Source organism: Numenius arquata, chromosome Z, assembly GCF_964106895.1.
Source record: "Numenius arquata chromosome Z, bNumArq3.hap1.1, whole genome shotgun sequence".
Classification (NCBI taxonomy): Eukaryota; Metazoa; Chordata; class Aves; order Charadriiformes; family Scolopacidae; genus Numenius; species Numenius arquata.
In genome coordinates this window covers 64,885,223-64,903,404 of record NC_133616.1, presented here as the reverse complement: position 1 = coordinate 64,903,404, position 18,182 = coordinate 64,885,223, and the positions used below count along the sequence as shown (strand labels likewise).

At 39.4% G+C, this 18,182-nt stretch overlaps 1 protein-coding gene across 2 annotated transcripts in view; it reads left to right on the top strand.

The window, feature by feature from the left end:
* MCC (MCC regulator of WNT signaling pathway) overlaps positions 1-18,182 on the top strand; it is a 210,712-nt gene that overhangs the window by 141,852 nt on the left and 50,678 nt on the right. For both annotated transcript variants that reach the window (XM_074166053.1, XM_074166054.1), the window contains 4 exons: positions 1,607-1,720; positions 8,596-8,738; positions 16,117-16,253; positions 17,038-17,201. In XM_074166053.1, the coding sequence (XP_074022154.1) occupies positions 1,607-1,720; positions 8,596-8,738; positions 16,117-16,253; positions 17,038-17,201 (558 nt within the window). The remainder of the gene's footprint in view (positions 1-1,606; positions 1,721-8,595; positions 8,739-16,116; positions 16,254-17,037; positions 17,202-18,182) is intronic.

Here is an 18,182-nt window from a genome sequence, read left to right as displayed (position 1 = left end):
TTTATTAATAGACTTCTGCATGCTTACTTGAAAGAAGCTATGTAGCATATGCCCATAGCAGACCTGAATTACTGGTTTTTTACTTGAAAAATGAGGCTGCCTCAAGAATCTTAAGTGTATTGCAATGTAAAATTGTGTACGTGTATATTTGTACCAAAATCAATAACTACATGTGTAAGACATTTTTGTAGCTGACGTAATAAAAATGCTTTTGACTGAACTCAGAAATGAGGATGTCCAAAGCTTCTAGCATAAATAGTTACACTGCAATTAAAACTGCAGAATTCACATCTAAAAATCTTTATAAAATTAGGTTTTCTGTCTTGAAGCCAGAGGTGGCCTTTTCTATAACAATGGGAATACTGTATGTGAAGGAGCTGTTGCCAAATGATCTAGTCTCTCTGCTGACACACATCGGCTTTCACACGTCAGTATGTGAAAACATCTATGGTTTTGCTGGCTTTCAGTATTGTAAAGGTAAAACTGATATCAAAATAGGACTAATGAGCAGATTGACTGGAAATGGAACAAGAAAAATAACTTGAAAGTGACCTGCCCAATGAAATGTCAGAATGAAGGACTGAAACAGGGTGGAGGACTAGAAACAGGGTGTTGTGTTTCAGTCGGAATCTTGGCAGCAGGGCGGTGTGTGCTGTGTCACTTGGTCCAGTGTGAAAGGTCACTTTTGTTTCCTCACCCAGTGTAACTTGGAGTTGTTTCTTTACTACTACAAAAAAAGACTTAAGTATTAGTGGCTAGTTTTCCTGCTGGACTTTTCAGTTGTTGTTTTCAATACCGAGTGTTGAATTCTAGCCGATGCCTTCAGTGTAGTGATGAATGGAATATTTAAGGACAGGAAGAGAAAATGAATGAGTTACAGGGATAGGATTCTTTTAAGAATTGTTCTTGATTTCTAAGTTATATAGCTAACCTAATGTAAATAGTTATCCTAGTGGATTATATATTTCCAAATGTAGAACCTGTCTTTCATCAAAATGATCTGCTGCAGAAAGAAAAATAGTTCAGGTTCTTCATGTGTCGCTTCAGTAGATTAGAATCATTGAAACTCACTGACGGGGGGCCGAGGAGAACAACTACAGAGCAGTAGCTTAAAGTGGAGTAAGCTTTAGTTGCAAAATGAAACCAAATCCTGTGCATGGAGTTATTCCCTTCACCAAAGTGATAACCTCTGCATGTCTGGAGGCATCAAAATGTGGTACACTTTGTTTTATAATACAAATCTGAGTCAACATTTAATGTAAGGTTTTATAACACAAGACTGAAGCTACTTCCTATTAAACTGATGTTAGAACTAATCTACACATTTGCAGCTGAACTAAGCTTCATTGTGTTTATCCTTATAATGTGTTTTCTGATGAAGGAATGTCTGTGTTGTCTGGAGAGGAGAATTCCGTGTAAAAAGTGTTTAGCAGCATGTGGATTTCTTTTAGACTTTTGTTACACTAAAGTTCCTATTAACTACTGCAGAAATCTACAGATGCTGTAGCTGCTGTGTAATACTATCTCAATACTGTCTCTTCTTTCAAATGCTACTGCTACATGGCTTGTGAGTTGCTTAATTTGTTTCTTTCCTTTTGTCTTCTAGCTTCATTTAGCAGCCCTGGCTTCATTAAAGGGAGACATAGTGGAGCTTAATAAACGTCTACAACAAACAGAAAGGGAGCGTGACCTGTTGGAAAAGAAATTGGCAAAAGCACAGGTGAGCAATAGTTCAAGATTCTGCAGATGGTTGTTGATTTTGTGTTGTTCTTGTTCTTCAAAGAGGAATATGGTATGTGGGGAGAGGATAAAATATCTGAACAATGTCACAAGTGAAAAGAATTTTAAGACTCTGAGAAACATAGTTGCTGCGGGTTTTAAGTTTTATGTGCTGATGACATTCTTCTAAAAAATAGCAAGAAAGAAGTATTTGAAGCCAACAGAAACAGTGACTACTTTGAAATATTTTAGAATATAAAAATTGCAGCAGACTCTCAGTGGATTAGGTAACTGATTGCAGACCTTCCACTCCTGGGTCAGATTCAAACACGGTAAAAATTAACACTGATCAAAAGCTATTGCCAATTGGCAGTGCTTTGGTGGTATGTGAGAAATGATTTCTGATCTCAGTCTAGCTTCTATTAAGCCAGTTTGTATGTATCTGTTGTGGGAAACACAGTCAGTGGGAAGCCAAGGGATTAAATAAGAATAAAGTCTGAACTCCAATGCTTTCACAGCTCTTAAAAAAAAATAAAAAATAAATCTTTTCAGATCAAGATAAATGTAGAGGGGCAAATGTAAACAGTGAGAACTGAACTATTGTTCTTAATATTTCTCTCTTCTATAAATGAAACCTTTGCTTTCAGATACTGTCATTCTGGCAAATAACTTTTATAAGTATTTTGGATTTCAAAAGTCACTCAAAATTAATGCTCATTTATACTTGCATAGAGACCGTCAAAGCATTTTTTCCTGTAAAGTATAGCATCTTATTTATTGCCCAAAGAGGCTTTGAAATCTCCAGCCTTGGAAGTACTCAAGCCACCTGGAGACCTGGTCTTGTGCAGCCTGCTCTAGGTGACGCTCCTTGAGTTGAGTAAGGGGTTGGATGAATGTCCTCCAGAGGTCCCTGTCAACCCCAGCCATTCTGTGATTTTGCAAATTTAGAGTCTTCAGTGGGTTTTGGTAGAGATTTGTGTGTTACTTAAACTCAAGCCAAGTGTAGAAACGTTTAAGCAGTCTAGATTTTAAGGCTATTACTTCAGTCTTCCAACAGTATTTTGGCCCTTGTCTGCATTCCCTGATATTTTTTCAGCTACCTTTAAGGTTTGGGGGCTTGTAAGTGATACTCTTATTGCAGACCATCAATGCGACATCAGAAATAAACACTTCTGTGCTTTTATTCCCCTTGATATGTGAGCCAGAGCCACACTGGGAGTTAATATTGTTTATCAGCTATAATCCTGAGACCCGTTTCTAATTTCTACTGCACTCTGAGTTAGAGTCCTCTCTCTGACATACAGTTTGATATGAGGCTGCATTTGACAATCATTAAACAGTCAGATGGATCCACTGTATCCAAACGATCCACATTGTTCCGCACAACTGCGCTGACTTTGTTATTTAAAACTCTGCAGGGTCTTGTGCTAACCACAGATTTTTATCAGTGTTTTAGTTTTATTTCTAGATCTTTATTTAAAATACATATATCATCTCTCAGCCAATAAAGACTGCCTTGTGGGTGCTCCCATAATGAATCCGCACGGATGGTGGCTGAGATGAATCCCAATTAACATGTGCTCTGTTAGCGCAAGATTGTTTGGTGCTTTCTCTGATGGGTTACCAATTATGCATGTGGATGTAGCGCTCAATTTGTAATGCTGAGGGTTTTTACATGATCTTGGGCTGTGTGCTTGTGAATGTTATTGTAGTGACCACTGCTACCCAAACTATGAATAACACAAAATCAGAATACCTGAAATCTAATGTGCTAGCTAGCTTTCAGATTAAAAAAAAAAATTCTTTTTAATGAACAATTTCTATAAATTTTTAATGTTTTAACTCTGTTCAATTCTTTTTTTTAAAGCCCTAAAATGGATAGAAATTTTTTGGGGTGTGTATTAAATAAAATACAATCTTTCTTAAGGAATAAGCCATTAAACAAGCATAACTTATATATTCAATGTGTTGGCTATATTTAAGTACTGAGACAGACTCTGGTGGAGCCACGTTATGTTTTCTTCTTTTTCTAACTGCATCACTTCCAAGTAGATGCTCCACTTAACAAATTTTTGAACTTTTCCTCGCACTCCACAGAGGTTCATCCAGATTCATATCATGTATCATATCATATAATTTTTTTCCTCTACAACCTCTGTCTAGTGCATTTCTTCCTCACTAACTCAAATCAGAGGTTCAGAAGTCATAAATTAAATGAGAGGTGTTTGAGGTTCTGCATAACCATATTCAGATGCTAGGGGGTAAATATTAAATCTCTATTCTGCATCTGGACTATACTTGGAAAGGCAGTGCATGTTTCATTTCATCTGGCATGGTAAATGCTCTCTGGAACAAATAGCTCTTAAAACACATTTTTGGTAATACCTTTCCCATCATTTCATGAGGCATGTGAGACCCTTTGGAAGAAAGGATGAGTGATTTGCAGAGTGGAGATGATTCTAGTAATGGATGACAAATGGTGAAGAAAGATAGTTGGATAGCCTGGGCTTAACATTTTGTAAAAGGACATAATTTGTTACTGGCTGTTGTATCATGCTCATTTCCAAAACTGCAGTCTGTGGAGACCTGATGTAGCATTTGCCTACACCCTTCTATTATTTCAGTAAAAAAGCAGGTCTCTTTGTCTCTGTGTTTATATTGGTGTACAATTTGACATTGGAGTGATCCCTGAATGAAATTTGCTGTAAGGTACTGGTCAATGACAACTAATGCCTTCTTCCAGAAATCTTGCTGTGGTTATAAGAAAAGTAGTGCTTTCTACTAGCTCTGTGTGGCAAGGTGTCCTGGCTTTAGCAATAAATAGTGGATGTCTGAAGGGAGAGCATAAGGAACGCACATGAAGAGTTGTCCTCCTTCGTACTCCCCCACCTCTCTGCCAACATCTGTGAGCAGGTGGCTGCATCACATTTAATAGTCCTCTATGGTCCTGTCCTCTGTGGATTTATCTAATCTTCTTTCTAATCCATCTGCATTTTTGGCATTTCCTACATCCTGTGACATTGAGTTCTGCAGCTTTATCATAGAATATGGGATTTAATAACATGACGAATATTTCAGCAAATAGAACAGGAATAGACAATTCACTTGCAAGCTTTCTTATCATTTCATCTCCTTTCACAAAGTAGTCCTGCACTCTCATTCTTTCTGCTTAGTCCTTGTAATTTTGGAATTTTGTAACGACTGTAGACACAGGGTAACAAAGACTGTGCTGCGTCATTCTGGATGCTCTGTCACACAGCAATGAGTCCCGTTACCGCAGTAATAATTCTTTACCATCCTCTCAATTGTTGAGAATATGGGGGAAGTGGGGAAGGACAGCAGGTTTTCATTATAAGAATGAAACCAATCCTCTGTGGGTGTACAGGAACATGTGAACTTCACAGCAAGACAATGAAGTTTCTTGTTTAACAAAGTAACTTGAAATAAAAATACATGTTATGCAGATGAACATTGAAATTACTCATTCTGTTGTGAGAGGTCCTTACCTCACATGGATTAGTCCTGTGTATGTGAATTTTTCTTCCACACCAACTATATACAGCATATACCACCATTTAATTAATTCTGACCATGTAATCTGACCACCTTCTAACATCTAATGCATGTTTTTGCGATGGAGGATTTGGCACAATGGACTTGTGTTTATACTTAAAATTAGATGAATGGATTGCCACCTTAAAATCCGCCACTCCTTTTAAATTAAAATGCTGTATTAGCTGAGCAAAGATTTTTAGCTCCCGTGAGCCTGTTAGACAGGTTTATCACTGTGTCTCGTTCAGGTGATGACTTGTATTCTTGGTGAGCAATGCCATGGACAGCGTTTGTCTCTGCAGGGCTCGAGGCACTGGGGGATCTCTTACAAGCACTGCTGCTGGTGGTTCTTTTTTTACCCTCTGACTGGACACTGCAAATTTAACATAAAGGTTTGCACTGGTAGTGTTTCTTGCGCTAGGAATTTGTGTACATTAATAGGCAGTAGAATCATGTGTTAAGCCAATATCCTTGGGTTAAACTATTTTCTCTTATCATCCTCCCTCATAGTCTTGCTCTTGTGGTTGTTTCCCAGCATCAAGAGGTCAGACAAAGGTGTTTCCAGGCACAGTTAATTTATACTGTAATTGAAAAAACCTTTTTGGTCTGTACCAAAAACTAGCCAAGGATCACATAAACTGAGAACTGTGCTGGAAACTTCTCTCCTGACATCAACAGTTGCTCATCAACAGGGATTATCCCTGTGTTTGCTTTCTCAGAGAATTAGAGCTCTTAATGGTTTTGATCGGAACTTAAGTATGAGGCTGGAAGAGGGATGAGGAAGAAGGTGTTAAGGTATTTATCTTAGAAAGTCTGTGTGACTGACATACAAATAAGTTGCAAGAGCTGAATGTCTGCTCCTTGGAAAGAAATAGGAACTGGTGGCAGATCATTGCTTTGAGACTCAAAGGACACAGAAACTAAAGAGGATGACGAACAGATTCAGTATCCAAGAAGAAAACTTTAGCAATGTGTACCAAAATATGCATTTGTTTCTTTTAAGCTTTGAGATGAATGTGCCATAATAAGGAGCTATTCTGTGTAACCAGAAGAATTTTTCATTGCCGCATTTTGGGATTCACACTGAACTATGTTTCCATTGTTTGGATGCTTTTGCCTTTTTTAGTTTAGACTTGTCATGGCTGACCAGAACTTAGGAGACCTAAGTCTGTACCCACCTCCAAGGCACAGCAGTCCTTCTTAACATCATGTCTGTCTTTCACAGAGGTCTCCTTTCTGCCTTTTCCAGTTACTTTTGTCCAACATAATCCAAGAGCGCTTTTAAAAAATCAAGATATGAAGCTGTTGTCTTATATTGCCAGACTGCTGGTTGTTCACAAAGTATGTCTGTCACTAAATGACGGTTATCCTGAAAAATGGTGACTGAGAAATGGCTGGAGAAAATAGAAAGCAAATCTGGTAATGTGGCAGAGATCCATTAGCAAGAGTCCATATATCTTCAGTCAAGATAAGCAAATTCTGCTTTTCAATGTACAGTTTAGAAAGACAAAAACTGTTGTGATAGGGTTATTTATTGGCTGAAAATAATTATTACACACTCTGTCTGAAACATCCTTTTGGTTTAAAAGGAAAAAAACCCAGTGTACATAATTGATTGATCTGGATAATGCTTAGCTAGTGTTTGTGGGTATCAGTGTATGTCAGAGGAAATTTAGATTTAGAAGGCAGAACAAGCAACCTAAATCTACACTTAAATCTGTTCTAAAGCTTTTGTTAAACATTTTCTCTATGTTGTTTCTGTACTTTGAAAGGCATGGCAGTTCTTCAGCCAGATATGATGTTAAGATACATAAATGTGAGAAATAAGTTGTGGAATGATCCTACAGTAAAGAGTCATTATAATATAGGTGTATAAACATGTCAGTTGCCAACATGACGTCTTAAATGCCAGGTGAACTTTATCAGTCTTCTAAAATGTGACCCTGTGCTCTCCTCTTCAGTGTGAAGGTATGGTCTGTTTGTCTTAGTTTAGGTGAATGTGCTTTTGACTCCAGCTGGAGTAAGAAACTATTTTGTTGTTGTATGTGCAAGGGTGCTCTAATGTCTGGGCTACCTTTCAATGTGCATATTCCTGGAACTTAAAAATATTGAAATGTATTTTATTTAAAATTTAAAAGAAAAATGTTACTGAAGCTCAATGTAAATTTTAGTTTTTAAGCAGCCTTTTATGTAGATTATGTTCTCAAGCTGTGACTGTGAGTGGCCAAAAAATATGAGGGCAAACTATGAAAATTCTGGCACAGCTGCCAGTTTGGGTATAATTTTCGTATTTATGATACAAAAGATTGAGGGAGTTACCTCTGTATAGAGTGTTTACTTGATCTGAAAAAATAAGTTTTAATGCAGCAATGCTGGAGGACCTCATACATTACTATAAATTTTAGCCTTTAGAAATGCTACTAGGGTCTTACATTGCAGGTCTTCAATTAATGGGTGTGGTTTTTACACTGTCAGTAGGCTCGTGAGTTTTCTTTTACTGACAGCATAGTACATGCCATTCTGTGGTTGCAAGGAGGCTTGACTGTTTCCTGAGAGGGGTCAGAAGCAAAAAGTTACAAGTCTTGCTCTTTTCAGCCACTACCAAGCATAATCAGCATGCAGTGTTGGATTGTAATTGCAGTAGATTGTAATTGCTTGCTGTCATTGAAGTAGAGTGTTTGCTGGCATGAAGAGTGAGCCAGAGAGGCTGGATTTAAAATTCGGTTGGAAAGAAAAAGAAGGATTTCATGATACATATAAAAAACAAGCCGCCAGGTAGCCTTTTAATTGTTCAAATAATAAGCATTTTATTGTAGAGGATTAAAATATTAAAAAATATCCTATGATATCTTTAAAGGCTGGTAAAAACAAATACTCATACTAGAGAAGAAGTCATAACCTCAAAGTCTCATTACATTTCTTTGTAATAGTGTGGTTTCCGCCTTAGGACTTGGTTTCTAATTCAGACCACGTTGGGAAGATCCTTGGAGATTCATGAGGCGTCATGAATCTGATGGATTCAAAGATGAGATATGTATAGCTATTTTGAGTTGCAAATGGCATTTTTTGTTCAAGCAGGAAGGGCAACTTCCACCCATTAGAAAAAAAAATAGTAAAACTACACTGCATAGGCTTTCAGTTCTAAAATCTTGTAATTACATACCTTTGTGTACCTGTCAATATTTTGCGTCTGTCTTTTCTCTTGCTAAGACAGCGGTGGTTTGATGAGTAAAAAAACCGTTAATGGTGCGTGCTTTTGCCTTGTATCTGCTCTCTGTGCAGTTATTCATAAGACCCTTTCTGTTCCTGCTTTCTCTGCTTTAGTGTGAACAATCCCACCTAATGAGAGAGCATGAAGATGTGCAGGAGCGAACAACACTACGCTACGAGGAACGAATCACAGAGCTACACAGTATCATCGCTGAATTAAATAAGAAAATTGATCGACTACAGGGAACAACAATAAGGTACAGCAACTTCCTGGAAATTCTGGGCTGATGCAAGAATGTTGCAAAATATGGTGTGAATTATACTCTAAATATAATTTGATGATGACTTTAAGGTAGTTAGGCTTACTGTGACTGGTACTGAGTAGCTGCCCATAATTAAGGTATGTGTTCTGCAGAGTATCATCCTGAGGCTCCAAAGTGCTACATTCTCTACGGCAAAATCACACTTTGCAAAGCCTAATGAGCACTGCAAAGAACTGCACTGTGCCATCTAAATATTCCTTTAGTGTTGTCACAACTACTCACTTAACCTTTCATGAAAAGATTTATGTGCAAAAAGGAAAAGGGTTGCTGTACCACAAATAAGAGAAAGTATCACCATGTGTATATATATAAGCAGTGATAGAATCATATTATGTTAATGTTCTTTAAGAAGATAAATACTGCCAGCTCTGAGATGATCATAGCTAGAGATGATCATGGTGAGATTTTTCAGGTAAGTATCTTCTCTGTTTGTACTTCTCTGAAAAAATCCCTGTGACTTCCTTGTTCATTCGTGATTGATACCTCTGTGGACAAACTTCCCATTCGTCTTGTTGCAAGCCACCTTTCTTTTCAGCATGATACTGACTGCCCATCCCGCCCTTCTCTCTGGTAAAGCTCTACCAGTTGCAAAGACTGGTTGAAAAGCAAAATCCAAGAAGCATGAGAGCTGCATTTATTTATTTATTTGTTTGTTTGTTCATTTATTGGCAGAAGAACTCTAAGACATTGAAGAAAAATATTATGTAGAATCAATAGAAGTTGCTTGTTTGGAGTCCCTGTGGCAAGCTAAATGCCAATTGGTGTTCATTTACAAAGTATTGGAATCTGGTGGATACTGTGAATGTTTAACCACATCCATAAAGAGGTCAGCTGTGACAAGCACAGGAAGATGAGGCATGAGCTTGAGCTTGATGAGAAGTGTCTGCTGCTTCTCATGAAAAGTGCAGTTTTGCTGCCCCTTTGGGGACCGCAGGCTTTTGAAGGCATCAGAACAATACTGCTGCAACAGATGCCACACCAATGTCATGCCCAAGCTGTTCGGTGTTATTGTATGAGAGCTTGATTTGTTCAGACAGATAGGATGCCTCCTCTGTTTTTACTTCTCTGGTTTTATTAGTAAGAACAAAATAACTTCATAAAAAGTTAGTGGATTTTTTTATTTCCTCTAATGATTGGAATAGCTCATTGTCTTTAGCAGGCAGATAATTTGGTGTCTGGGGAACAGAGGAGTAATATTCCTCCTAAAAATGGCAAGCCGAGGTAGAACTGGGGGGATTCCATATGGTTTGTAAAGGCAACTGAAAGGAGAAAAACTGATACTTCCTGCTGCGACTTTCCGTAAATCCGCTCTGGGGTCGCCTTGAGTCACTCTGGAGAAGCTGTTCCGTCCCGCAGAGCCAGGGTGGTGTAACTGCTGGGACAGGTGTGACTCGCAGCGCTCCACCCTTGGCTATGGGGACTGCCAGCCGGGCAGCTGGAACAAAGCAGTCCTGAGAGGCAGCAGGGTTCTGGGAGCACGACCCTGCTAGAACCACATCATTTACACTTCCCTCTAAACCTGGACACAGGAGGGATTTTAGTTTTGATCTGACCCTTGGTTACCTGCAAGTAATACTGAGTGGAGGCTTTGCTTGTGCTATCACAACGTTTAGACTCTCCTTCTGGAAACAGTTTTCTTGAGTTTACGTTAACTGCATAACAGATAAATGTTTCCCCCGTGCTGACACAGGGATTGTTTAGTATTTTCATGTGTCATTTTTAGGCTGTAAAAATAAGCTAGCGTGTAGCTTGATGTACTGCTGCTTTATGACATTCTTTATGATTCCTTCCAAAATCCAAAAATATTCTAGAAACAATTGGAAGAAAACTGGGGTTTCACAGAGGGTATTTGACTGTCCTCCATTAGCTGTATTATCTTTAAATTTGTAGCTCTTTGTTTCAATGTGAGTAGTACTGGCAGAAAGTAGGGCAGAAAGTAAGCAGAAAGAGTGTTTCAATCTGAATAAGCTATTGCAACAGTTTGAGGAGTGTTGGCAGGCTGTGTAAGCTAGTTAATGTTCTCCATTCCAAGAATTTTTCTCTCTTTGTTTTTTATTGGGGTTTTTTTTGGTTTGGGTGATTTTTGGTTTTGGGTTTGGTTTTTTTTTTTTTTTTTTGGCCCTTGCAATGTCAGGGCTTTTACACAGCCTGAAGTGTAATGGCTTTTGCTCGTGTGGTTTAGTAATCCCAGCTCTAGAAGAGAGCTTAAGTCATCGGCAAAGCCTGTGCCTCTTCCCAGGTATATCTGATATGCTGATCTTAGTAATCTTACAGGAGTATTTTTAGAAGTTTCGAGGATTGTTCTCGGTTTGCTAGCAATTTTTGGGGTACAACAAGTTCCATGTGTGTGGCCACATGAAGTTAGCTGCTGCTCTTGCGCTACGTTCTTCCAGCATTCCCTAAGGAAAATGAGGTCACCATGGTTGTGGGAGCAAGCCAACATTCATCTGCAGTTGTCTCATCTCCTGCTGCTGCTCTGGACAGCCTGGCTGGTTTGGAAGCCCAACCTCACCAAAAAAAAAAAAAAAAAAAAAAATGCTGAACTACAGCTGTAGCTGAGTTGATATTAAGACTAAAAAGGGAGTTGCCTATACTGATACTGTGCAAGTAGACGAGCCTCTTGCTTGCCTGGTTCTTCAGAATTTTCCCACTAGCAGCTCAAGAAGGTAGCAATTTGGGAGCAAAAAGACACTAAAGAAGTGGTCCACTAGGTTGAGGATGCTTTTTTTTTTTTTAATTTGAGCATTCTGGAGACATAAACCTTGGCTCTGTTTATTCTTGGAAAATTGTAATTGTGTGACAGTGTCTCACTGTTCTTGTTTACAGTATCGGGGAGAGTGGGAGGAGGTGGCTAGTATTTTGCTTAAGTTCATCGTAAAACTCAAGTCACAGGCTTTTGTCAAACTCTGCAAGACTGTTGAGCAGAAGAGCCTACGATGACTGTGCAGAGCACATTTTGTCAGCTTCTTTTACAGTAAGCAGCTTTCACTGAGTGGTCCTAACTTGGGGTTCCTGTTAGCATGTCGAATGGATGCCGGTGGCAGTGTTACCCCTACTTCTGCTGTTTCAGTTTGTGGAAGTAAATTTTTTTTTGCATTATAAAGGTTCTGTGTCCTTTGACAAGGTGTATGCTTACTCCCATTTTCTCTCCCAAGTGCATACAACTCAGAAGACAGCAAAGCCAATCAAATGGGTCTTCCCAGTTGTAGTCATTTTGTCAATAGTTGGACATAATGGATATGTCTGATAACTGAAGCACGGAAAGGATTTATAAATTACACAGTAATGTACTAAAAGGGAACTATGTCTACATTAAAGGTGAATATACCTGACTTAGGAAGTTTTTCACATTGCCTCGGATTCATTCAAACTCAGCTCTTTTCTTCTTAATCATGTCTTTGGCTGGCAAAATCATCTGTAACTTGGTTGTGCAGAAATAACTTCGGCCTGTGACTCATAGTCTTTCTTAGATGTCAAATTGAGGTTCAGCAAAAGGAAAAAGGAAGAGATCAAATTGCTTTTAGTTCTAAACCAGTGGCTGTTTGGGTACATCTGTGCAACTATAGAAATAATAAGGAATTATTATTGCCAATACCAAACAGAAATATACTCCATTGAACATTGGTGTCTGCCAAGGATTATTTGAAACAGTTGTCAAGAAGCTTGTAACCTATTGCTGTAAAACCATTTGTTCAGACTTACAGCTTTTAATCTGAAATGTATTCAGAAAGTAGGTGGTGTTGGAGTTAATGGGGAAGAAGGAGAGTGAATAGACTACAGTATCACAAGAAATAACACACGGTGCTTAGAGTCATATTTACACAAAGATCTGGAGTTCTGATTCTAGCTTCTAAATATGTCCTAGGTGGAAGTTGCTTGGATTCAATTCAAATGGCAGTGTGGGTGCGATAGTGTTAGCTTCAGCATACGATGCCCAGCCCCACCTGCCTTCAGTGATTGATTCCCATGTTGTCTCAAGCGTGTCTCTCTTTGTTCACAAGTGAACTAGTTCAGAGGGACCTCAAGTGTGTATACACACGGAGCAGTGCACATACACCTGTAATATTTTCTGTCTGATGATCTTAGAATGCTTTGAAAATACTTGTTCAAGTAAAATGATTGTTGAAAAACTGCTGGCACCTAAATTGTGAAACTATGCACTCTTTGAAGCCTTGAAGAGCATGTGCACCTTGCCAGCATCCTGGCAGAACCTGTCAGTGATGTGAAAGTATGCTGATAGTGTGCTGTTTTGCTCACTATTTGATCAAGTCTTTCTCAGTGTCTGGGCAGCAGTTGTGATCCTTGGTTGCACCTGAACACGAGGAAAGCAATTAGTGCAGATGCACCTGTAAAACACACTTTTTTGCTTGACCATTGTCATGGTTTAACCCCAGCCAGCAACTAGGACCTCACAGCCATTCACTCACTCCCCCCATCTTTTCCCAGTAGGGAGGGAGAAGGAGGGGGAAAAGGACCTCATGGGTTGAGATAAAGACTGTTTAGTGGAACAGTAATGGATTAGAAAAAAAAAAAATGAGAAGAATGGTAAAAGAACACACTGGATAAAGTGATGCAACACAAGTCAGTGTCACTACCCAATGATTGGTTGTCCAGCCTGTCCTTAGCAATAATTGCAAATTTCTGTCTCCCAGCCAACCCTCATGTATATACCAAGCATGATGTCTATGGTTTGGAACATTCCTTTGGCTAGCTTGTTCTGTCTGTGCTCCCTCTCAGCTTCTCTGGGAAACTGGAAGAGTCCTTTTCTTACTATAAGGCTTATTTAGCAACAACTAAGATATGTGTTATCAACAATATTCTCATACTAAATCCAAACCACTGCAGCTACTAGAAAGAAAACTAACTCTACCCCAGCAGAAACCAGGGCCACTCTGTGTTTAGAACAGCTTGATCTGATCTTAATTGCCTCCAGCTCACCATCCCATTCCAGCAACTGGGAACCATCAGGGTCCACAGGAGAACAAGTACCTGCTTTCTCCAGCCAGGCCTTGGATCATGGCAGCAACAAGGGTGTTGTAATGCCTCCACCTTCTGGGTGGTGTGGCAGGAGTTCAATGGCGAGTCACCATCAGCTGTTGAGCACCTTGCATTTGCAATGCCACTGGAGGAGTCTTCTCCTGTTTTAGGGAAAGGGGATTCTCAAACAGTCTTTTCTGTTACCGCCAACTTCAGTTTTAAAGGCAGAATTTGTATTTGTTGTACATCACTCCCCTCGAATTCCCCCTTGTTTTTTTAGCCCTCAGTCTGCCCCCTGTGAGACTGGTGGTGGAGACACCAATTGACCTTGTGGTTGCTTTACCAGAAATGGATTTCTGATCCTTCTGGTCAGGTATTGGAAACATTAGTTCATTCTGAAACTGACTTCTGGCTTGAGCTGTTGGAAGAGTGTGAGTTCTACCACCTAACATACTTTTTCACTGCCCCAAGATACTGAGGGTTCTTAAACTGAAAAGAAACAGCACTAGTGCTAGCTAGATGAAGCTGTGTAGGAATTTAGCAACAAGAGCCAAAAGAAGAGTGGCGAGAAATTATTATTGTGTGTGGCATTGTTTTATGATCAGTACAGCCTCTTGCCCATTTGTAGAGGTAATTCAGGTTTTCAAAATGTAGGACTAATTGTTTCATAAGTGAAAAAATTAATTACCTTCAGATCAAAAAAATGCAGCTGTTTGAGTGCTTGGTAATTGTTTTTGTCTAAAGCTAATTACTACTGGCTTTTGCTGTGGCTAATAATAAACGAGTTCATGGAACATTAACTCACGCTTACGTGTCTTCATTAAGCTGTTTTAATTCCTGCTATTCATGATTTAGTTCTCACACTTTCTTAAACTTGTATTGCATGGTACCTTAAAGACCTTTCTTTGATCTAAAGCTCAGTTTTAACCAGCTGACCTGCATTTTTGTTTAATAATAGTCACTAAGTGCTTCTGATAAAGTCAGACTTTCTTTGCACTGAAGCAAATGTTAAGGGGTAGAAGAATGTAATACTTCCTGTAGAAATTACCTCTCAGTACCTTGGGAAACCCTGCTTGGCAAGCAAGCTGAAATTCCTTTTTTGAGCTGGCGTGGTTCATAAATTGTCACCTCTGCTGCTTGGAGAGCAGACTTTACTTCTGTTGTTGTTCCCTGTATGTATGGGCCATCTTCTCTGCTGCTTTGCCTGGCAAATCCAGACCGACCTCCAGGCTAAATCCTGCAATATTTCTGCAGGAAACACTCAGCACTGTGTAGCATACACACAGCAGGCTTAACATTACAGGTGCCCCTCCCAGACGCAGATCCCCAGATAGCTCTTTGCTGTTTCTGATTGTTTCCAAATCCAGACACTTCCATTCTCACACTTTTCTGCTGAATCTGCAGCAAAATGAATCTCTGCATTTGTTTTGGTGTGTGACAAAATGATGGCTGTTTGCTTACTCATCAGACAGCCTCTGCACCTGAATAAGCTGGTGTTTTTCTCATGTTTAAAATATATACTTTAATGTCAAAGCAGTCACTATGGAAGTAAAAAAATAAATTCTGAGTCAAATCAGCAAGTGGATCAAAATAAAAAATGTTTACAAATGTTCTCAGGCAAAGGTATTATTCATTTACTTATCTTCTTTCCCAGTGCTTTGAACTCTTTGTGTAGAGGCAGGAGGGAAAAGCCCTAATTTTTTAAGCTCATTAGCTTTAACTAAAGTATTCTGCATCCTCATTTATTTTAGTAGAACCAGCTTGACAAATAACTTAAAACCTAGGTAATCGAGGCTTTTTATTTTCCACTAACTCCAGCAGTTCAGCGCTATGCTCAGTTATCTGTTCTCTTCCTTTTGAGAAGAGGAAATGAAAAGCCTATCTGTCCCCGAGAGCATTTTGATACACACATGCAGATACGTGCATGTGCATGCTTGCTTTGCACACAAGCTGATGGCATCCTGGAACTGAGAAAGAGACCAAAACTGGTTATTGATAATCCTCTTTGGGTTCAAAAGCCACTTGTGCTGATTAAGAATTGTCAGTTGGGGAGTTCTTGCAGGACAGTGTATGTTCTTCTTGCACACATCCTTGCTTGCGCTCCGTTCCATCAATTGTTTCCTTGTACAGTGGTCTGGATTAGTAATGAATTTAGGAATAAAGAAAGGGAAACCAGGCAGTGGCTGCTGCAAGTGGGGGTTATGGCCATAGCACTTGTGTGGATTGTGTACTGTGGCTCAGCTTACAGGTCTGAAATAAGCGTTGGAGAGATATCTCCATAGAAATACAGTACTTCCTCAGAGGATTTTATTTCTGCCCTTGCTCTCTCTCCCAGGGAGGAAGATGAGTATTCGGAGCTGCGGTCAGAGCTCAGCCAAAGCCAGCATGAGGTTAACGAAGACTCACGCAGCATGGACCAGAATTCTGTTTCGGTACCAGAGAATCAGTCCACCATGGTCACTGCAGATATGGGTGAGTTATGCTGCTTAGTACACATGATGCCTTTTCACAGCAGAAAGGCAGCATAGCCTTTGAAATGCAAATCAAAATGTTTGGTGAGGAAATAAATGAATCTCGGCTGTGTTAATTGCAACAGATGCTGAACTTCTCCATAACTATAACCTTACATGTGAAGTAGCCTCTATGCCTCGACGTAGAGTAGCTACGGAGTCTGAAATGGAATGATTGTTCAGGAGAGCTTGTGACTTTTGGGAAAGAAGAGTGGGGAAAAAAGCTAGTCACATACCTTACCTGTGCCTGTAAAGTAGTTTAACTCCAGAAAACAATTGCAGACAGAGTAAAAGTTACCTCAGAAGTTAAAATGAAGCTACCAGGCAGAAAAAAATACTGAATTTACAGTAAAAACCCCACAACTTTGAGGGTAATAAAATCAGGATAATAGGCCCTGAATGGCAAAAAGAAAAACAAAAATGTAATGGCAATAGTATCTGAGCATGTGGTGTCTTAAAATGTTGTCCTTCAGAAAAGAGAGGTTTTTGAAGAAAGAATAAACACCACAGATAAGTAAAGGGAGTGTTATTTGTCAGATGGGAGGTAACTCGTGATTTCAGTCGATGTGGTTGTGGTACTTAAGCCTATCAGCTGGTGAGGAGAAAGTGAAGGATTGCAAGGACATTGCTTGAACAATATCAGTCCGAGCTGTTCTGCAGCAGGCACTTCCTGGGTTAGAGTTTGTTTTTTCACTGAGTCACTAATTGTTGCGATATTTGTTTTGTTTTGTTTTGCTTTCTTTTAGATAACTGTAGTGACTTGAATTCGGAGCTGCAAAGAGTGCTGACAGGTCTGGAAAATGTTGTCTGCGGGAGGAAGAAAAGCAGCTGCAGTTTATCAGTAGCAGAAGTGGATAGGCATATTGAACAACTCACTACCGCAAGCGAACATTGTGATTTAGCCATTAAGGTAAGGGTAACCTTGGGCTCTAAATGCAGCATGTACGTTGCCCGAGACACCTGATCACATTCTGTAGTAATAGCACTTTACTTCCAAAAGCATCAAAGTACTTCGCAGAAATCAGCGCCAGGTCACAGCGTGTGTTGGGAAAGCAGTAGTACACCTGTTTCACACTGAGTTCTCCAAGGCACAGGAGGAGCTGCTAATGGATGTTCAATCTCAAATCAGAAATGTATTTTCTTATGCTCATTACGGAGATAAGAAAAATGGGGACACTCAGCAGTTAATTTACTTTCTGAAGGTTATCCAACAAACAAGTTGTCACTTGTGCAAGGTCACACAGCTAGTCATTGACCAGTAACTGAAAACACAATATGTAATACTCGCTGAAATTTGAAGATAAAATGCCATATACTGTGTGTAAGTTGTGATTTTGCTGTCTTAAAATATGAAGCTAGTATTTAACATAGAGCATGTGTGGTATATTAATTCTAATGAGACAAGCCAGACACAGGAAAAAATAATTCAACTGATACTTGTATGTCTTGGTTTTACTGTGAATGTAACAGAACAAGAAGAGGGGTGCCTGACAGCACATATAATGAACATATTGCAGTTCAGAACCAGAAAGTAAGGGAACCATAGAGTATCTCACTATATACAGGGAAGGACCTGAATAAGTTTTTTTGTGTCAGGTGGAAAGGCATCAGTGACTCATTTATGTAAGAACAAACATATTGACATTTTGCTCTTAAGTGGAGTGGTCTATGACCGTTCTAGCAGCCCTTTGGCATACTGCTGGGAAAGGTCCCATCTGTCCCTGGTGGTGCCTGAGGAATATAATTGCCTGTAAAGAAATTAATGTTGAGTAGTAGTTTGAAGACCATGGGTATATTTGAGAGAGATAGAGACAAACTGACTTCTGGGACTCTGGAGAATGGTCTTAAAGCAGTTTATTTGAGTGTCTCAAAGGATTAGGATCAATACTTT